Here is a 21,583-nt window from a genome sequence, read left to right as displayed (position 1 = left end):
GCCCCTCCTGCAGGTGTGTGTCCCCCAGCGGCCCCCTCGGCGTGATGGGACACTTTGCTCAGCCCGGGCTCCAGCGTGGGGAGCAGCTGTCCTGGGGCTGCCTTGGGCACTGACTGCTGTCGGGAAACGTGGCCTCACACTGCCTGTTGCCCAGAAACTGGTTTCCTAAGATATATCATCCAGTTTTACGTTGTTTGCAGTGGGAGAGCCACAGTCCCTCCCCCAAGGTGGAGCAGGAGTCTGGAGTAGCCCGCGTGAGAAAGGAAAAGGCATCCTAACCTCCATGTGACGCGGCTGGGAACGGCCTCTGTACATCCTGAGTCCACAGACGATGTCCACGTAACTTTTTTCAGGATGTTGTGTTGTTGTGTGTTTAGGGGTGCGTGTTGGCCGACAGGTGAGACAGATTCTTACCCTGCCTGGGCGGAGCTGTCGGTAATGTGTAAAACTGAAGGCCTCTAAGTGACTGTGCCACGTGTGGCTGAGAAACACACACAGGTCCGTCTCCCCGGGAATGGCCGCCGTGAGGGCTGCCTGGGGGAGGGCGGCACAGCTCTCTCCTGCACGCCTGTGTTAGGATTCAGAGTTCACATGCTGAGCTTTGTGTAACTGCTGTGTGTGATTCAAACTAAAGCTATGCACTCAAAGAAAGCCTTTTTATGCAGCCTTGCATAAGCAGGTTGAAGGAGAAGGGTGACCCTCGTAAGCGTAGATAAGGGTTTTGCATCAAAAACACTCCCAGGGGCCGGGCGCGGTGGCTCACGCCTGTAATCCCAGCACTTTGGGAGGCTGAGGCAGGTGGATCACCTGAGGTCAGGAGTTCGATACCAGCCTGACCAACATGGGGAAACCCTGTCTCCACTAAAAACACAAAAATTAGCCAGGCGTGATGGCGCATGCCTGTCATCCCAGCTACTCGGGAGGCTGAGGCAGGAGAATCGCTTGAACCCGGGAGGCGGAGGTTGCAGTGAGCTGAGATGGCCCCACTGCACTCCAGCCTGGGCATTGCAGAGAGACTCTGTCTCCAAAAAAAAAAGAAAGAAAGAAAGAAAAGAAAAAAAAACACTCTGAGGGAGACTGAGGTCTGCCTGGGATGAGAGCTGTCAGCGGCTGCCTGGAGTCTTACGGAGCTGCGTACTGGGTCAGCCGTGAGGGCGTCGCTCCGAGGTCCCTGGTCCTGCAGGCACCCTTGCCCTCTGGAGGAGAGCACCTCTCTCCCATGTGGCTCCCTCAGGGCAGGACACACAGCCTGAGGGGGACATGGCAAGGGGGTCACGCTGTCCTCAAGAACAGGCCCCTCTGCACTCCCGCGAGGGTCTGTCTACTGTGCCCCCCCCCCCGGGCCCCTCCCACCCCCTGCCCTCCCTGCTGAAAGCTGGGATGGTTTGGCAAGGAACTGGAATGCAGGGTCCAAACTTGGCAGCCATTACCCCAGCTGGGAGAGGAGTGTGGAGCTGCCCGCTATGCTCAGCGACTGGGGGTCCCACTTGGGCCCCCCCCAGGCACCAGGTCCCTCCACCACCTCCAGGGGCTGCGGGCATGGGCTCCGCATGGCTGCCTGTTGCAGTGGGCTCTGCATTCACCTGATTGTTTCTGCAGATCCTCGTTCCTAGCTGCCTGCCAGCGTCCTCGGCCCGGCCCTGAGGATGGACCCAGGAGATCCCGCTGGTGACCCTGCCGCTGGCGAGCGCCGCCGCATGGGTGAGTCTGAGCCTGATGGTGCCGAGTCTCCCTGGGGCTGTGGGGGGAGGTGCGTGGGGGTGCATGGGCGGTGGTGGCGCCCACTGTGTACTCAGGAGGGCCAGGCTGCTGGCCCCTAGCTGCGGGCCTCTCTACAGTGTCCACGGCTTGGGACCCTGTGAGTCCGGAGGCCCCACTGTGGCCTTGTTGTCCTTGGGGGTCAGGACAGGCCGCCTCCTTGGGCCCCAGCGTGGGTGGCCTGGCGCCGGGCCTGTGACAGGATCTGGGGGAGGTGGCGGGGACAGTGCACCTGCTCAGGGCTGGCCGCAGAGGTGGGAGCTCTGGTCCCCTCTGTCCCTCGGGGTGCCAGGCGGAGGGCCCGAAACCCCCTTGGGGGCTTAGCACCGCCTCCGGGGGCTCAGGGAACCCACAGCCTCTTGGGTCTCGGTCAGTTCCAGGGTGGCCTCCAGGGTTCCTAGTTTTTTAAACTGAGGCATTTTTCATCCCTTCAAATTAAGAAGAACATCTGCCCTCCCAGCAGCTTTTTCAGGTTAAAAAAGAGAAATGAGAGGCGCCTTCCCCGTGGGCAAAGCCGGGGAGGTGAGAGGCGCCTTCCCCTGCGGGCAAAGCCGGGGAGGCCGCATCCCCGCTCAGCTGCCCTGGCAGATTCAGTGCTGAGGATAAACAGCCCGAGGGGAGGTGCAGCCTCTCTCCCTCCTGTTCCTACAGATTGAGACCCTGCAAGTTGAAGACTGGGCCAGGGTTAGGGAAGCGGAGGCTGGAAGGCCAGGGTTAGGGAAGCGGAGGCTGGGAGGCCGGGCTTAGGGAAGCGGAGGCTGGGAGGCTGGGGTTAGGGAAGCGGCGGCTGGGAAGGAGTGGAGCTGCCTAGTGCCAGAGGGGTCAGCCCGAGCCTCAGCTGCTCTCTGTGCCGGGGACGGGCCGGGGCGGGAAGCCTCCTGGCAGGGGCTTGGCCCCAGTGGGAGCTGTCCGGGGCCATGGCTTTGTGGGCAGAGGGTGGGAAGGGGGTGCCGGGGCCCCTTCACGTCCTTCACCCTGCAGTCCTTGTAAACAGCAGTGAGAGCTGTAAGGCCCTGGCCCAGCCGCCTCGCCCTGGGCTGCAGACCCTCAGTTTGTTGTGGGTTTACTGCCTTTTCACTCACCGCCCCCTGGCCTTTGGCCAGTTCCACCCTACACATGCCCTGCCTGGCAGCCCCTCCATGGGGCAGGGCCATGGCCCTCCCCTCTGTGAAAGCCCTGCTCCCACATGGCAGCAGCCGAGGCTCTCTGCCTCAGTTTCCCTATCCCACGCAGTTGCCTCCTCGGGCCTTGGACCCCTCCAGGGGCTTCCTCTCTGCCTTCCCCTTCTGTGTCCCAGTGGGTGCTGAGGGCTGTGGGGGCACCTCCGGGCATGTCGCCTTCCCTGATGTAGCCAGGTCACCGCGTGCTCGGGGAGGGGCCGCCTCTGAGCTGGGCGGGGCTTGGTGTGGATGTGGCCCCCTCAGCAGGCACAACCCTGGCTGTCCTGTGGGGCCCTGACCACACACCTGCCCCTCTGGGGATGGGCCCAGACCCCCTCACCCTTCCGTTCATCCACCGCCTCCTCTGAGGCCATCTGCGGGCCCCGGGCCTGCACCTGTGTGGGAAGAGGCCCTGTTACCTCCCCTGGAGACCGCCCTCGGGGCCGGGGAGCGCATGGGACCCTGGCTTCGCCTCAGCACAGAGCTGACTCTCCCTGCACAGGCACCCACAGGCTTCTACAGCCTCTTCTTCACCTAAGCAGAGTGGGATGTCTTCAAAGTGCAACACCCCAGCTAGCAGGGCCCCTGGAACAGCCTCGGCGCCCCCTGGAACACTAATGGCCCTCCCTGGAACAGATACGGCCCCCCGCCAGAACAGACATGGTGTCCGCTGGAACACTAATGGCCCTCCCTGGAACAGATACAGCCCCCCACCAGAACAGACATGGTGTCCACTGGAACACTAATGGCCCTCCCTGGAACAGCCTCGGTGCCCCCGGAACACTAATGGCCCTCCCTGGAATAGACACGGCCCCCCCTCAGAACAGCCTCAATGCCCCCTGGAACAGCCTCGGTGCCCCCTGGAACAGCCTTGGTGCCCCCTGGAACAGCGTCGGTGCCCCCTGGAACAGCCCGGTGCTCCTGGAACAGACACAGCCCCCCCAGAACAGACACAGCACCCCCTGGAACAGCCTTCCTGGAATGGCCACATCCCCCCATCCTTTCTGTGCTGCTTTAGGCATCTGCCCTTACATGGTTCGTGTCCAGCTCTGTCAACAAGGCCAGCTCCACAAGAGGCCCCAGCTCAGCCCTCCCCAGCGGGCTCCCCTACTCAGGCTCTGGGTCAGCTTCTTCCCAGGAGGTGTCCTGGCCCCTGTGCTGGCCCCGCCTCGCTGCCTGGACACCTGTCTGTGCCACCCTGGTCACTGAGCAGGACATCCGCGTCTGTGGCCCCTGGGACCCTGCCCCCGACAGCCAGGCCTGGGTTTGTCCTTTTAGGTAGAGTGCCTGGTCCAGGTCATTGGAGGAGAGTCCATGTGGCCACCTCTGGCCTGTTCTAGAGAGGCCCTCCCGCGCTGGGTCAGGAGGCATCATCAGGGGACAGGAGAAGGGGGCTGAGCTCCTGTTCCTCTCTCCCTCCCCCGAGGCCAAGAAACGTTCTCCATCCGAATGTCCACCGCGCTCACAGATTCCTTTCCTCCTAAAACTTCAGCCTTGGCCAGGCACGATGGCTCACGCCTGTAATCCCAGTACTGTGGGAGGCCGAGGCGGGAGGATAACGAGGTCAGAAGATCGAGACCAGCCTGGCCAACATGGTGAAACTCGGTCTCTACTAAAAATACAAAAATTAGCTGGACATGGTGGCGGGCGCCTGTATTCCCAGGAGGCTGGGAATGTACTCGGGAGGCTGAGGCAGGAGAACTGCTTGAACCCTGGAGGCGGAGGTTACAGTGATCCGAGGTTGTGTCATTGCACTCCAGCCTGGGGAACAGAGCGAGACTCCATCTCAAAAAAAATAAAAAACTTCAGCTTTTGCATGAGCAGGAGCAGTTGAGGTCAGAAAGTCCACGTTGCCCACGTCCACCTGGTTCGGGATTTCCAGGCGGCGCTTGAGCCTTCCTTGGGAAATTCAGAGTCCCACAGACGGCATTAAACCGCAGCTGGGCACCAGGGCCGGCGGGCGGCGGGGCGGGGCGGGGCAGGGAGGCCAGCCCTCTGGCAGAGGCAGCAGCTCCGGGAATCACCAGGGCCGGCGGCCGGCGGGCGGTGGGGTGGGGCGGGGAGCCCGGCCCTCTGGCAGATGCAGCAGCTCCAGGAAGCCTGCCGGCCTGGGTTCCCTTTCCCTCCACATCCGCCGCTCCTCCCCATCTTGCTGGGCTCCGGACAATGAGAGCCTCCAAGGCTGAGGCTGCCCTGGCTTCCCGGAGGAGACCCATGCCCTACAGCTTGGGCCTGCTGAGGTGCCTGGGGCTGGGGACATGGCCAGCCTCACATCAGCATCCACGCTCCAGACGGGTTCCTTGGCACCCGCCCAGCGTGGACACGGCGGTGAACAGGGCAGGGCCCGCAGGAGAGGCCACTTTTCCTACGAAGCTCCGTGGTGAGCACATGCCGCTCTCGTAATGCACAGTGAACATGCGGGTTCCTGGATACGCCTCCCTCTCAGAGGCCTCACTGGTGGGCTGTGGCTGTGGGTGGACGTGGGGACACTTGAGGAAGGGCGGCGGCCGAGGCCCTGCTGGGACGGGGGGTAAGGAGAAGCTGCCGAGGCTGCCCTGCCCCTCTCCATGCCGAGCAGGCCACCCCCGCCCCACCATGGGTCCCCCAGAGGTGTGGGCACCAGATCTGCCTCCAGGACCCTGGGGACGGGCTTGTCCCAGTCCCACGACGAGGTCACAGGCACTTTTTGGCAGCCTCTGAGCCACCCTCACTGTGTCCTTGCCCCCTGCCCTCAGCGTCCACTGGCCTTGACCTGGCCAGGAGGCTCCCGGGCCTTTCTCTCCTCAGCTCCACTGAAGGAGGCTGAGCTGGCCTGGCCCGGCGCCTGCCCAGGTCCAGCTGGCAGTGGGGGTGGTGCTTTCTCTGCCTCCAAGGCTGCAGAGCCAAACCTCGGGCTGTGACATGAGGGTGACATGAGGGAGGCCGGAGGGAAGTCACAGCTGGCCTCATAAAACTGTGAAAACGCCCTTCCACACCTGCCAGCAGAGAGGGCTCATCTTCCTCACTGTGTGAGCGGGCCACGCTGCCTCACCTGTTTTCTCATCTGAATGATGATTCTGACGCCAATACTGGGCCTCGTTTCTGTGTGAATATTGAAGGAGTTAATTTATGTAAAGCCGCCCAGAACATACTGTTATCTTTTTAGTTTTTATTTATTTGTGTAATTTTTATTTATTTACTTTTTTTTTTTTTTTTTTTGCAATGGAATCTTGCTCTGTTGCCCAGGCTTGAGTGCAGTGGCACAATCTCGGCTCACCGCAACCTCCGCCTCCTGGATTCACGCCATTCTGCCTCAGCCTCCCGAGTAGCTGGGACTACAGGCGCCCACCGCCACTCCCGGCTAATTTTTTGTATTTTTTTTGTAGAGATGGGCTTTCACCATGTTAGCCAGGATGGTCTCGATCTCCTGACCTCATGATCTGCCTGCCTCAGCCTCCCAAAGTGCTGGGATTACAGGCGTGAGCCACCGCGCCTGGCCATTTTTTTTTTTTTTTTTTTTGACAGAGTCTCGCTCTGTCTGTCGCCCAGGCTGGAGTGCAGTGGTGCAACCTCGGCTCACTGCAACCTCCACCTCCCAGGTTCAAGTGATTCTCCTGCCTCAGCCTCCCTGAGTAGCTGGGATTACAGGCACCCACCACCATGCTTGGGTAATTTTTGTATTTTTAGTAGAGACGGGGTTTCGCCATGTTGGCCAGGCTGGTCTCGAACTCCTGACCTCAGGTGATCTGCCCGCCTCGGCCTCCCGAAGTGCTGGGATTACAGGCATGAGCCACCGTGCCGGGTCTGTTACTTTTTAAAAATAGGCATTTCATCTTCCAAGATTTCTGTTGTAGGTAGGATCTTTTCTTCAGCAGATTTTCTGACCTGCGGTTGCAGAATGAAATTTGGGGATCTCACTGTCCCTCTGCATGCATCCACCTGGCTCCCAGCGTCCCAGCTCCTTGCCGGTCTCACTGTCCCTCTCGCTCCGAGCGTCCCAGCACCTCGATGTCCTCACTGTCTCTGAGTGGCGTCCGCCTCATGCCCCCTGAGCTGGTACCGCCCTTTCCCTCTCTGCCTCCTTGTGGGGTCCACAGCATCGAACGGTGGGCTCTCCCCCTCATCCCGCTTTCCCAGCAGAGGCAGCTTGGGCTCAGGCTGGGTCAGGTTCTGTCTCCAAGGCCCTCAGCTTCATGGATGAGGCAAGTGAGTAGGACTGAGGGTGAGGGGACCCACGACCGATGAGAGACGGTTCTGTGCTGGGGTTGTGGGCCGCTGTGTTGATAGAGCAAGGGGCTCCGTGCCAGATGCTGGACCTCCGCGAGCCCCTTCACCTCACTCCCCAGACACGGGCGGTCCTCTGCGGCGAGCCGAGGTGGAGGGCACACGCTGTCCACCGGGCTTGTGGTCTGGTTGCCGCCTCTGTCCTTATCATGTCCCCCGCCCTGCCTGCAGCTGAGCACAGGCAGATATGGGTGGAATCCGAGACCAGAGACGGTTGGGCTGGAGGGGGTGGCCCCATCTCAGCTGCCCCCGGACGCCAGAAGGCCACCAGGACACAGACTTGTGGCAGAGGGATGGAGGCCCCAGTGCGTGGTGGGTGGGCACGGCCTCTCAGGGCACGCCTGCAGGAGGTGCCATGGGGTCTCTGAGGGGAGCTGAGGCCATGGGCTGGCCCTTTCTGCTGTCCGTGGGCGGTCAGAGGGCTGACCCAGGCGGGGTGCTGTGCTGATAGCAGGTGCCCGGACCCGTGGACATGCAGGTCACCACAGCGCATGGGGTCTGGTCTGGGCGGCCGGGCTCTTCTACACTCACTGCCGCGGGGTCTGATGCTGCTGGCAGGTGTGGGACGGCCTTGGAGACGGGCTGAGCTTTGTGACCCAGGCCCCAAGAGGAGAGCCAGCTGCGGGGGAGACCCACTTGGGGGCTTTGTGAAGACCGTGTCACAGACTTCCTGCCTGGAGGCCGGGTGTCCCCTGCCAGCATCCACTGCCCGGTGTCCTCTGCCTGGCACCCGCTGCTGGGGTGGGCTTCAGTTCCTGGGGCTTCTGTGCCCCCAACCCTGTGGATAAAAAGCCCCCTGTGTTTCTCATCCCCGCTTTATGGTAGAGTGTCGGGAATAACAGAGCCTTCGGTGCCATCCACTCTGCAGCCCACGGTTTCCCGAGTGCGTCTGTGTCTCAAGGTGAAGGCAGCCCCATTAGCCGGGTGCCGTTTGGAGGAAGTGGCGTCCCTGTGTTCTGCCCATCCTGCGTCCCTGCAACCAGCCGTCCTCCCGTCGGCCGGCGCGGGGTTGTCAGCTGGGGAGCCGTCCTGGGGACAGATGGTGGAGCCGTCCTGGCCGCCTCTGCCTGGACACCCTCAGGGCGACCCCACAGAGTTCCTGAGCCCTCCCACGCATGTTTTGGGGAGGGTGGCTGAGGGGGAAGCCAGTGTGGGCACCAGGCTCTGGTGCTGGGCAGGGACCATGATTCAGCCCCCCAGAGAGAAGCAGCCCAGCTCTTGGATGTGAATCCACATTCGGGGGACTGTGGGACTTTTATTCTTGAGCTTGAGTTTCTTCTAGGTGTCCTCCTAATACACAGCTGCCCCGCTCTGCCCCCACCCACACGGTTCCAAGGAGCAGGGTCCGGGGTCAGGGCCCAGCCTCCTGGCCAGGGCCATCTGTCTCAGCGTCCTAGACCTGCCTGTCTGCAGGTCCCAGGCATCGGTGCGGCACTGATGAACTTGGCGAATTCAGGGAACTTGGGCCTGGGTGTGGAGGTGGGGGCCAGAGGCCACCCACAGAGCTCCGGCCGAACATCCACGCTGGGGACCAAAGGCCCCCAGAAGCTACTGCACGAGGAGGCGACCTCAGGGAGGGCCGGCTGGAGCTTCTGGGGCTGGAGAGCGGGTCTGGGAGGTCCCTCGGTGTCAGCTCCAAGCCCCACCCGCCCTTCTCGGACCCCGTGCCCCTGCGTGGTATCCCTGAGTTGGGGTGCGTGGGGTGCTGTGTGCTGAGCAGGGTGTGTCCCCCAGGGCTCTCCCAGGCACCCTGTCCTCTCACTGCTGAGCCCCAGGGCTCACAGAGCTCGCTTGTCTTCTTCGTTCAGACAGAAGCCGCCCCTGGACATCCTGTTTTTCTTCTGTTGTATGAACAGGAAGCCAGCAATTGTGTGAGATGAGTGTCAGCATGGCCGTGTCCGAGCCCGGCACGGCAGAGACTTGTCCCGCCACACCTGCCATGGGTCCCTCCAGCTCTGGCCCAAGAGACTCAGGGCTCCCCAGGGCTCCCCAGTTGCATGGGCTGTGAGCACCATGTGTGCACGGCTGGCCCTGGAATGGCCGGAGCGGGCACCGTGGAGTGTCCATCGTGCACCGGCCATGGCCTGGAAGGAGACCCAGGCGGTCACTGCCCTGGGGCTCAGCGTTGAGGCCACAGTGAAGCGACAGGGGCAGAAGGGCAGGGGCCGGGGGCCGGGCAGGGGCCGGGTGCCAGGCAGGGAGCAGGGGCCGGGTGCCAGGCAGGGAGCAGGGGCCGGGGGCCAGGCAGGGAACAGAGGCACTGAGGGAGGCAGGCAAGGAGTAGGGGCTGGGGGCCAGGCAGGAAGCAAGGGCCGGGGGCCAAGCACGGAGCAGGGGCGCTGAGGGAGGCAGGCAGGGAGCAGGGGTGCTGAGGGGGCCAGGCAGGGAGCAGGGGTGCTGAGGGGGCCAGGCAGGGAGTAGGGGCCGGGGACCAAGCAGGGAGGGGCACTGAGGGTGCCAGGCAGGGAGCAGGGGCACTAAGGGGGCTTCCGGGCAGGCTGCTGGGTGCTCGAGAAGCAGCCTCAGGCCCAAGGGGCAGGGTCTAGGTACACGGAGGGTGGAGGCTGGGAGGATGTGGTGGGCCCTGGCTTTGACTCTCAAGGCTGAGGGGCCACGGTGGAGTCCACAAAGTGGCCTGGCCCACCCCATATTTCTGTAGGATGCTAGGGCTGTGCCGTGCTGTGGGGCTGGGTGTTGTCTGAGGGCACAGCGTCAAGGCAGGGAGTCCCCTGGGAATCTGGAGTGGCCCAGGTCGGTGGGAGGGGGCAGACCCTGCCCACCTGGAGGGCAGAACCAGCAGGACCTGAGCAGGGCGAAGACCAGCAACACTGACTGGGGAGTAGGAGGGCCGGCATCACCAACTTCCCACCTGGAAAGGTGGATCTCGATTTGGAAAACTTAAGAAGAAAAATAAGGACACCCTGCTTATTGATGGATGGATTGATTGACAGGTTCTCACTCTGTCCCCCAGGCTGGAGGGCAGTGGCACAATCAGGGCTCACTACAGCCTCAACCTCCCAGGCTCCAGCCATGCTCCCACCCCAGCCTCCCAAGTGGCTGGGACCTCAGGAGCGCCACCATGCCCAGCTAATTTTATTTATTTTGGTAGAGATCGGGTCTTGCTATCTTGCCCAGGCTGGTCTCAAACTCCAGGGCTCAAGCGACCCACCCACCTCAGCCTCCCAAAGTGCTGGGATTACAAGTGTAAGCCACCTTGCCCAGCTTCACCCAGCTTCTAAAAATATGTGAAATATACATAACATGAAATTTACCATTTTAACCACTTTCCTGTGTACACTCAGTGGCATTAAGGGCACTCATGTGGCTGCACAGCTGCCACCACTGTCCACCTGCAGAACCTTCTCATCTCATGCATCTGAAACTCTGCTTTAAAAGAAAATCTGGGCTGGGCGCGGTGGCTCACGCCTGTCATCCCAGCACTTTGGGAGGCTGAGGTGGATGGACCAATTGAGCTCAGGAGTTCAAGACCAGGCTGGCCAACATGGTGAAAACCCGTCTCTACTAAAAATACAAAAATTAGCCAGGCGTGGCGGTGAGCGCCTGTAGTCCCAGCTACTCCGGAGGCTGAGGCACGAGAATCACTTGAACCTGAGAGGTGGAGGTTGCAGTGAGCCGAGATCACAGCACTGCACTCCAGCCTGGGCGACAGTGAGACTCCGTCTCTAAATAAAATATTAAATTAAATAACAAAATAAAAGTTTCTTTTGTTTATTGTGAAGTGCAACCCATGTGTAGGAAGGAACGCAGAGCACACGATGCGGCTCAGGACGTGATCGTGAACACACCACAGCACGCTCCGCCCAGCCCCGCCCGGCCCCATCGCCAGCCATGCCCAGCATGCAGCACCCAGAACGCGGGGCCAGTCACACTGCCTGCCATGGCCACGTGGTGGGGTACGTCCTCCCCACCTGGGCATCGTCCCGGGGCTGATCCACTCGCTCCGTCCTCCTACAGTGGACGTTTGAGTGTTCTCAGCCTCTGTGTGCAGCACACTGTGCACGATGGTGGGACGGTTCTGAGCGCAGACGGGAACGCTGGCCCGTGCCACCCAGGCCCAGGTGGCTGCAGAGACGCAGTGGTGGAGCCCGGGCGCCCCACGATGTTTTATGGTTTTTTGGTTTTTTTCTGAGACGGAGTCTCGCTCTGTTGCCCAGGCTGGAGTGCAGTGGCCCGATCTCGGCTCACTGCGACCTCTGCCTCCTGGGTTCATGCTGTTCTCCTGCCTCAGCCTCCCGAGTAGCTGGGATTACAGGCACCCGCCACCACGCCCAGCTAGCTTTTGTAGTTTTAGTAGAGATAGTGTCTCACCACGTTGGCCAGGCTGGTCTGGAACTCCTGACCTCAAATGATCCACCTGCCTCGGCCTCCCAAAGTGCTGAGATGACAGCCGGCCGGGTTTTGTTTTGCATGAGCTGCTTTTGTTACATTTCTCCCGGGGAATCTGACATTGCTGATGCTGTTGTAAGTGATTTTTGAAATGGCCATTTCTGTTTGTTGCTGATTTTCTCATTTTGGCTTGTGCTGAGCATTGATGCCGAACCCATTGGTTAATTCTAACGGCGTAGTTTTGATCCTTCGTGGCTTTCTGTGTAATCAATCACATTGTCGGCCGGTCCTGATGTTTCTGTTTTCCTTCCCCATTGGATGCCACCTGCTTGGGACGGCTCCAGGCCGGGCTGTGGCGTCCTTACGTGCTGCCCTGAGCACCACGCCTCATGCTCGCCCATGGCTTTTACCCAGTTCAGGGCGCTCCCTGCCCGTCCCAGGCGAGTTATTTCTTAAATTGTGAGCTGAACTGAATTTTAGAACACTTGCTCTGTGTCTACCGAAAGGGCCATGTGGTTCTCTCCTCCGTTCCGGTCCTGGGCTGAATCATAACCTTGGACTCTCCTGTTAAGTCAGCCTTGCTCTCTGGGGTGACCCCCGTCACACACGCTTCTCTGGCGTGTGTGGCAGAATCCAGCTGCTGAGGTCTGATCTGATCTCACGTGAGTCCTCAGCCTCCCTCACAGCAACACGGGGCCTTCCCTGTTCCCTTCCTGCCCTGCAGGGGGGCCCAGCGGCTTCCACAGCCCCCCAGGTCCAGGGGGAGTTCACTGCGGAATCCACCCAGGCTCCTGTCCTCAGGCCTCCCCTGTGGAGTCCCTGCTGGCACCCGCCCCTCCCTGGCCTCCGACCCTGACCCTACCACATGACCAGGCCCGAGTGGGTCTCCACTCCCCTGCACCACCGGCCTCCAAGCCAAGCCACGCAGCCCCCGGGTTCTGTCTGGAAACCTCCCTCGGTCTCGCTCTGGTGGCCCTGTCCGTGTGGGGCAGCGTCTTTGGTTGGCACTTTTGCTGCAGAGCTTGCACAGTGAGGTGGGGGGCCTCCCAGGCGGGGCTGGAGGGAGGGGGCGGCGCAGGAGGGCCGGGGACTGAAACCTAAAGAGGGCAGGGGCTTGGGGTCCTCGTGGTGCCAGGACTGTGGTGCAGGGTTTGGGCGAGAAGATGCTGATGAGGTTGCCGAGGGCGCTGGGCGGAGCAGGTAGAGGCTCAGGCCCACGAGGGCTGCTCTGCAACTGCAGCTGAAAGATGAGGCCCAGCTCCCAGGGCTGAGCGTGGTTGAAGTGCTGCCGGGCGGAATCAGCTGGATGGGCGGCCACGGGCCACAGGGAAGGAACAGGGTGGGTGCTGCCGCAGCTGGCAGGTGTGATGTGTGTGTGCCAGACAGACGTGGGGGAGGGTTCCCGGCCCCCCAGGTCCAGAGGAGCCCCAGGCATTGCGGGTCAGTGGGAGGGACTTCCCAGCGGGCTGTGCGATAGCCCCTGCACCTGCCTCTCCCTCCCACGGCTGTTATCTTGTCTCCACAGGCCAGGACCCCCTCCTGCTCCTGCAGGCCCTGCAGACCCTGTGGTCCACACGGGAGCGGCAGCAGGTGAGTGGACGTGGCAGCCGCCACGTGCCGAGTCACAGCCGGCAGAACTGACTGTTGGGCAGAGACTGGCCTAACAGGAGGCCTCCCTGGTCAGGAAGCTGCACAGCCCCCCACGGCCACAGGGTCCTGCACAGCTGCTGCCCCAGACCGCCTCCAGGGTGGCCTGTGTGGGGCAGGGGGCGGTCCTCCTCAAGTCCCCAGGGTGGTAAAGGCACTGCCTGGCCCCAGCAGCCCCTCTGAGGTCACCTCTGGGAGGCGCAGGGGCCACGCACCTGCAGGGACACAGCTGTCGCCAGCACTGCCAGGCCTGAGGCCCCGTCCTGCCACCGCCAGAGCACCCAGGCCCGGGTGGCCATTGGGGCAGGTGTCCAGGACAGGGAGGCCTGAGGAAGGGGTGGGACTTGAGCAGGGCAGGAGGCTGGGCGGGAGAGGCCAGGGGAGAGGCTACAGAGGGAGGGCCGGCCACCTGTGGGGGCAGACGCGGATTCCGGCTCCTTAGTGGCAATGGCCTGTGCACAGGAAGCTGCCAAGTCCTGAGTGCCGCGTCCTCTGTCCCGAAGTCACTCCTGCAGGTCCGGGGGACGCCCTCCAACCCCAGCCCAACTCCTCTGAGTGCCACATCCACTGGCCTGAGGTCACCCCTGCAGGCCCGGGGGATGCCCTCTGACCCCAGCCCTGGCACTGCCTGCTCCTGTGTCTGCCTCTCTCCTGCACCCGCCTCTGCCAGCTTTCGTTTGTCCATCAGCTTGGTGGCTTCTTGGGCCTCCAGCTTGTGAATCTCTGCCCTTGCTTTTGAGATTTCCCTCTGCCGTTCCATTTCCAGGCTCTCTTGTCGGACCTTCATCTGTGATGCTCAGTCTTCCTCGCTCTTTGGCACCTGCGTGTGTGGTGTGAGCCTCCCCGGGTCCCGCCCTCTGCCCCCCGCCCCCCACGTGTCTGAGTTGTGGGATTCCACTGTCCTTTCCTCCCTATGTCCTGACGTTCGTCCTGGCGTCTCCTTGGAGCAGTGCTTGTTTCTACACAGACAGGGCTGCGATCTGCTCCGGGCTCCGCTGATAGTCATGAGGCCGTCAGGCATTTCATCTTCATGGGGGGGCCTGTGTCTGCCCTCACCTCCTCCCTGCGCCCTCACCTCCTCCCTGCGCCCTCACCTCCTCCTCGTGCCCTCACCTCCTCCGCGTGCCCTCACCTCCTCCGCGTGCCCTCACCTCCTCCGCGTGCTCCCACCTCCTCCCTGCGCCCTCACCTCCTCCTCGTGCTCTCACCTCCTCCGCGCGCCCTCACCTCCTCCGCGCGCCCTCACCTCCTCCGCGCGCCCTCACCTCCTCCGCGCGCCCTCACCTCCTCCGCGCGCCCTCACCTCCTCCGCGCGCCCTCACCTCCTCCGCGCGCCCTCACCTCCTCCGCGTGCTCTCATCTCCTCCGCGTGCTCTCATCTCCTCCGCGCGGCCTCACCTCCTCCGCATGCTCCCACCTCCTCCCTGCGCCCTCACCTCCTCCTCGCGCCTCCATCACATTCCCGGATTCCAGCAAGCTGGCGAATGCCACACGCCCAGTGGCCCTGGGTGGGCCAGGAGCCTTGAACATGGGGTCCTTGGGGGTCCTGGGTGCTGAGGAGAAGCCCAACCCTACAGCCGGCTGCACATGGAGGTCTTGGGGACCCACATATGGTGGGGGTGCCCCCAGAGGAGGGAGATGAAGACCAGGATTTTGGAGAAGTCCTTGGGGCGGTCTGCAATATAAAGGGGGCAATGGGACTGCTGGCCGTCTGGGAAGGCTTGGGTGTTCCTCTAAAGTGAGAGAGGAGCCAGCACACCGGGCGGGTGGGAGCAACCTGGGAGATGGGCAGGAGGAGGAGGCAGGGCTGGGGCGGGGTGAGGGCCTGGAGTAGACGCACTCCCAGAGTGGGGCTCCCCTGGTTCAATGGGCCCATCCCAGCCCCACTGCCCAGCAGCCTGTGGTGGGGTGTTCCTGTCTTTTTTTTTTTTTTTTTTTTTTGAGAAGGAGTCTTGTTCTGTCACCCAGGCTGGAGTGCAGTGGTGCAATCTCGGCTCACTGCAAGCTCCGCCTCCCGGGTTCAAGGGATTCTCCTGCCTCAGCCTCTGGAGTAGCTGGGATTACAGGCGCGCACCACCACGCCCGACTAATTTTTTTTTGTATTTTTAGTAGAGACGGAGTTTCACCATGTTGGCCAGGCTGTTCTCGAACTCCTGACCTCAGGTAATCCGCCCACCTCGGCCTCCCAAAGTGCTGGGATTACAGGTGTGAGCCACCGCACCCAGGCTTTTCGTGTGTGTGTGTGTGTGTGTGTGTGTGTGTGAGACAGAGTCTTGCTCTGTCACCCAGGCTGGAGTGCAGTGGCATGATCTCGACTCCCTGTAACCGCCACCTCCCAGATTCAAGTGATTCTCTTGCCTCAGCCTCATGAGTAACTGGGATTAACAGCTGTGCAACACCACGCCTGGCTATTTTTGTATTTTTAGTAGAGACAGGGTTTCACCATGTTGGCCAGGCTGGTCTTGAACTCTTGACCTCAAGCAATCCACCTGCCTCGGCTTCCCAAAATGGTCCTGTTGTAACAGGGTGGTCCTATTCTAACAGCCCCTCGGGGGGGCCTTCTGGTGCTGCTGAGCCCATGGGACCCCCCCAGCCCCACTACTGAAGCCGTGAGCGGAGCCAACAGCTCAGTGCAGGGGATGCCAGCCAGCAGGGAGGAAGGGGGATACCGGCGGGGGGATTGGGGGGGACACCCAGAGGGGGGTTGGGGAGGAGGGGGGATACCGGCGGGGGGGGATTGGGATGCCCAGAGGGGCATTGGGGTGGGGGGGAACCAGTTGGGGGATTGGGGAGGACGCCCAGAGGGGGGATACTGGCGGGCGTTACTGGGGGGGATGCCCAGAGGGGGGTTGGGGTGGGGGGGATACCGGCAGGGGGATTGGGGGGGACGCCCGGAGGGGGGTTGGGGTGGGGGAGCTCACATTGTTTTCTCCATGCACAGCAGGAGGCTCTTTGTAGCTGAGGGGACCAGGAATGAGGAGTGAAGACCAGTGAAGGGCTCAAAGGGAGGAGGGACCAGCAGGGTGGGTGGGACGGCTTCCTTCACAGGGACCCCGGGAGGGAGGCAGGCAGGGCAAGGGGAGCCCAGTCTCAGAGCCATGGGTCCCAAGGGTCTTGGCACGTTCACTAAGGCCACCAAGATAAGGACAGGAGCTGGAAGGAGATGCCTGGGCCAGGACTGAATTCTCCCAGAATAAGGGGCTGGGGCCCTGAGGCTGGCAGGGGTGCAGTGGGCACTGGGTCCATGTGTGGCTTGCGCTGGCCGACATGGGCACACAAGGGGCACAGCTGCCACTGGGGGCCTGGAGAGAGGACCCAGCTGGGGTCTGGAGGGCCAGGATTTTGCAGAAGGTTTACGGGACTGAAACAGGAGTGAGGGAAGGCGGGATGTGGTTAGAACGGCTGCTGCAGAACTCCGGGGGTGACAGAAACCAGCCTGGGCGAAAGCACCCCCAAATCATAGCCACGGAGCGTCGGCTTAATTGAATGTTTTATTGGGGTAAGATGCACGACATATAAAACCAGCCGTTTCACAATGAGTGACTCAATGGCCTGCAGCGCCCAGTCGTGCTTCGTGAATCTTTCTACATCTTCACAACCTGTGCACCTCTTCTGGTTTCAGAACGGTTCATCACTTCAGAAGCAAAGCTCGTACCCCTCACACAGACGCCCCATTCCCCTCGGCCCCAGGCCCCAGTCACTGCTCATCCACAAACCTCGTACCCATCACACAGACGCCCCCATTCCCCTCAGCCCCAGGCAACGGTCACCGTCACCCACAAACCCCATACCCCTCACACGGACGCCCCATTCCCCTCGGCCCCAGGCAACGGTCACCGTCACCCACAAACCGTGTACCCCTCACACGGACGCCCCCATTCCCCTCGGCCCCAGGCCCCAGTCACTGCTCATCCACAAACCCTGTACCCATCACACAGACGCCCCATTCCCCTCGGCCCCAGGCCCTGACCACTGCTCACCCGCTTTCTGCCTCTGGATTTGCCACTTCTGGACAATTCACACACATGCGGTCACATAACATGGGGTCTTTTGTGACTTGCTTCTTCATTTAGCACGATATCAAGGCTTGTCTACGTGGAAGTCTGTGTCAGCTTCCTCCTTTTCCGTGGCTGAGTAATACGTGGCCAGGCCACACGCTGTTTCTCCATAGACAGCTGAGGGGCATCTGCGCCATCTCCACCTCTGGCCGTTGTAAATAAGTACTTCTCTGAAAATTCATCTACAAACATCTGCTTGAGCCCCTGTTTTTAAATCTTTGGGGAGGACGGGTGTGGTGGCTCACAGCTGTAATCCCAGCACTTTAGGAGGCCGAGGTGATAGGATCACCTGAGGTCAGGACTTCAAGACCAGCCTGGCCAAGAATGGCAAAACCCCATCTAAACCAAAAAATACAACAATTAGCCGAGCGTGGTGGCATGCACCTGTAGTCCCTGCTATTTGCGAGGCTGAGGCAGGAGAATCACTTAAACCCCAGAGGCGGAGGTTGCAGTGAGCCAAGATCATGCCACTGCACTCCAGCCTGGACGACAGAGTGAGACTCCATCTCAAAAAATAAATAAATAAAAATAAATAAACAAATAAATCTTTGGGAAACTGCCTGGAATACAATTGCTGGGTCATGTGGTAATCATGTTTATCTTTTTGAGGAACTGTCAAACTACTGCTTTTATTAAAAATTTCAGCCGAGTGCAGTGGCTCACGCCTGTAATCCCAGCACTTTGGGAGGCCAAGGTAGGCGAATCACGAGGTCAGGAGTTTGAGACCAGTCTGGCCAACATAGCGAAACCCCATCTCTACTAAAAATGCAAAAACTTGGCCAGGCGTGGTGGCCTGCACCTGTAATCCCAGCTACCTGGGAGGCTGAGGCAGGAGAATCGCTTAAACCGAGGAGGCAGAGATTGCAGTGAGCCAAGATCGCACCACTGCACTCCAGCCTGGGCGACAGAGCAAGACTCTGTCTCAGAAAAAAAAAAAAAAAAAAAATTCAACGACTATTTTTTGTTTTCAAAGTTCTCTTAGGTTTCCTCCCTCCCTCCCTTCCTTTCTTTTTTGACAGAGCCTGATTCCACGTCACCCAGGCTGGAGTGCAGTGGCGCAATCTCAGCTCACTGCAACCTCCGCCTCCCAGGTTCAAGCGATTCTCCTGCCTCAGCCTCCTGAGTAGCTGAGATTACAGGTGCGCACCAGCACGTCTGGTCTTAAACTTCTGACCTCAAGTGATCCTCCCACCTTGGCCTCCCAAAGTGCTGGGATTACAGGCATGAGCCACCACACCCAGCCTTAGGTCCTTTTTGAAATCTGCCTTTCCCTTTTTTTTTTTTTTTTTGAGACAGAGTCTCGTTCTGTCACCCAGGCTGGAGTGCAATGGCACAATCTCAGCTCACTACAACCTCCGCCTCCCGGGTTCAAGGGATTCTCCTGCCTCAGCCTCCCAAGTAGCTGGGACTACAGGCTCCACTATGCTGGCTAATTTTTTGTATTTTTGGTAGAGACGGAGTTCCGCTATGTTGCACAGACTTGTCTTGAACTCCTGAGCTCAAGCCATCGGCCCGCCTCTTCTTCTCAAAGTGCTGGGATTCCGGGCGTGGCCACCGCACCTGGCTGATGCATCGTTCCTGCATTTGCCCACCGACTCTCTGTGTTTGGCTGTAACCACATTGCACGCTCAGTCAGTCGCTTGCTGCTCACAGAGTCCAGGTCAGAGGAATGAGGTCTGGTAGAAAGAAAGTGACTTTTTATTCCGTAGCTGGCTTGAGGGAAGAAGCGCAGGCCTCATGCCTGAAGGGTATGGGTATGGCTTAGCTTTTGGAGCAGAAAGAGGCTTTTTTTTTTTTTTTTTTTTTTGAGATGGAGTTTCTCTCTTGTCGTCCAGGCTGGAGAGCAGTGGCACAATCTCGGCTCACCACGACCTCCGCCTCCCAAGTTTAAGCAATTCTCCTGCCTCAGCCTCCCGAGCAGCTGGGATTACAGGCATGTGCCACCATGCCTAGCTAATTTTGTATTTTTAGTAGAGATGGGGTTTCTCCATGTTGGTCAGGCTGGTCTCCAACTCCCGACCTCAGGTGATCCGCCCACCTCGGCCTCCCAAAGTGCTGGGATTACAGGCATGAACCACCATGCCCGGCCAAAAGAGGCATTTTTAAAAGGTCGGGAGGAAGCGAGCAGGTAGGGGGGGTCTCTGTGCCTTATCTACCTGGAAGTTGAGTTGGCATCTCCATGGGCAGAAAGAGGCTGTGAAGGTGGCCGGAAACTCCAGCAGGCACACTTTGGGCTGTAAATCTACTTGTCTCTCTAGGCTGCCTCCTGCAGGTGAGTTCTGCTCTGAGCCTCTAAGCACATGGATAGATGAGCTTGCCCTGTAGGGAGTGTCTGGTGAACAGGAGGTGCAAGGCTATCATTGCATTTCTTTTTTTTTTTTTTTTTTTGAGACAGAGTCTTGCTCTGTCGCCCAGGCTGGAGTGCAGTGGCACAATCTCGGCTCACTGCAAACTCCGCCTCCTGGGTTCACGCCATTCTCCTGCCTCAGCCTCCCGAGTAGCTGGGACTACAGTCGCCCGCCACCATGCCCGGCTAATTTTTTGTATTTTTAGTAGAGACGAGGTTTCACTGTGTTAGCCAGGCTAGTCTCGATCTCCTGACCTCGTGATCTGCCTGCCTCGGCCTCCCAAACTGCTGGGATTACAGGCGTGAGCCACCGTGCCTGGCCACTATCATTGCATTTCTAAAGAAATAAGAAGTGGGGAAAGGAGGAAAGAGAAGAGAGAGTAAAATATAAGTGAACAATCATTTAGTAAAATGCGGGTAGTTGCTTACACATTCCCAAATCGATGTCCCGTTACTCCACGTTCTCAGAGCTTTAATCAACCTACTTGTGGTTGTCACTCATGGTGGCTTGCTTCCTTGTGTGTTTTCTAAGTTTTCATTGTGAGCTCATTTACTGGAATTTTTTCCCTCTGGTGACCTAGGGCCCACGCGTCCCGGCAAAGTGATTAAAGAATGATGTTTTGTTTCTGCCAACTTAACTACAGATAGAACTCACTAGGGCTAGAACTCACTAGGGCCAGAACTCACTAGAGCTAGAACTCTGTAGAGCTAGAACTCACTAGGGCTAGAACTCACTAGGGCTACAACTCACTAGAGCTAGAACTCACGAAAGCTAGAACTCACGAGAGCTAGAACTCACTAGAGGAGCTGGAATTTGCTAGAGCTGGAACACGCTAGAGCTAGAACTCCCTAGAGCTAGAACTCACTAGAGTTAGAACTCACTAGGGCTAGAACTCCCTAGAGCTAGAACTCACTAGAGTTAGAACTCACTAGGCCTAGAACTCACTAGGGCTAGAACTCACTAGGCCTAGAACTCATTAGGGCTAGAACTCACTAGGCCTAGAACTCACTAGGGCGAGAACTCACTAGGGCTAGAACTCACTAGGGCTAGAACTCACTAGGCCTAGAACTCACTAGGGCGAGAACTCACTAGGCCTAGAATTCACTAGAGCTAGAACTCACTAGGGCTAGAATTCACTAGTTATAACTCACTAGGGCTAGAACTCCCTAGAGCTAGAACTCACTAGAGTTAGAACTCACTAGGGCTAGAACTCCCTAGAGCTAGAACTCACTAGAGTTAGAACTCACTAGGGCTAGAACTCCCTAGAGCTAGAACTCACTAGAGTTAGAACTCACTAGGCCTAGAACTCACTAGGGCTAGAACTCACTAGGCCTAGAACTCATTAGGGCTAGAACTCACTAGGGCTAGAACTCACTAGGCCTAGAACTCACTAGGGCGAGAACTCACTAGGGCTAGAACTCACTAGAGCTAGAACTTACTAGGGCTAGAATTCACTAGTTATAACTCACTAGGGCTAGAACTCACTAGGGCTAGGACTCACTAGAGCTAGAACTCACTAGGGCTAGAACTCACTAGAGCTGGAACTCACTAGACCTAGAACTCGCTAGAATTAGAACTCATGAGAGCTAGAACTCACGAGAGTTAGAACTTACTAGGGCTAGAACTCATGAGGGCTAGAACTTGCTAGAGCTAGAACTCGCTAGAACTGTAACTCACTAGAGCTGGAACTCACTAGGGCTGGAACTCGCTAGAACTAGAACTCACTAGGGCTGGAACTCGCTAGGGCTAGAACTCACAGAGTTAGAATTCACAGGACTACAACTCACTAGAGCTAGAACTCACTAGGGTTAAAACTAGGGTTAGAACTCACAAGAGCTACAACTTACTAGAGCTGGAACTCACTAGAGCTATAACTCATTAGGGCCAGGACTCACTAGGGCTAGAACTCACTAGGGCTAGAACTCACTAGGGCCAGGACTCACTAGAGTTTGAACTCACTAGGGCTAGAACTCACTGGGGCCAGAACTCACTAGAGCTAGAA

The 21,583-nt window shown here is 59.3% G+C and overlaps 1 protein-coding gene across 16 annotated transcripts in view; it reads left to right on the top strand.

Annotated features, from left to right (window-relative positions):
- EXD3 (exonuclease 3'-5' domain containing 3) overlaps positions 1 to 21,583 on the top strand; it is a 118,815-nt gene that overhangs the window by 25,889 nt on the left and 71,343 nt on the right. For 12 of the 16 annotated variants that reach the window (XM_063696912.1, XM_063696924.1, XM_063696923.1 and 9 more), the window contains exons 2-3: positions 1,600 to 1,701; positions 13,054 to 13,118. In XM_063696912.1, coding sequence (XP_063552982.1) covers positions 1,647 to 1,701; positions 13,054 to 13,118 — 120 coding nt within the window. In that variant the 5' untranslated portion in view covers positions 1,600 to 1,646. Of the gene's footprint in view, positions 1 to 1,599; positions 1,702 to 13,053; positions 13,119 to 21,583 lie in introns of those variants that run through there. The other 4 variants (XM_055350265.2, XM_055350269.2, XM_055350268.2 and 1 more) reach the window with 2 other exon arrangements.

Source organism: Gorilla gorilla, chromosome 13 (genome assembly GCF_029281585.2).
Source record: "Gorilla gorilla gorilla isolate KB3781 chromosome 13, NHGRI_mGorGor1-v2.1_pri, whole genome shotgun sequence".
Taxonomy (NCBI): Eukaryota; Metazoa; Chordata; class Mammalia; order Primates; family Hominidae; genus Gorilla; species Gorilla gorilla.
This window is presented reverse-complemented; position numbering and strand designations above follow the sequence as displayed.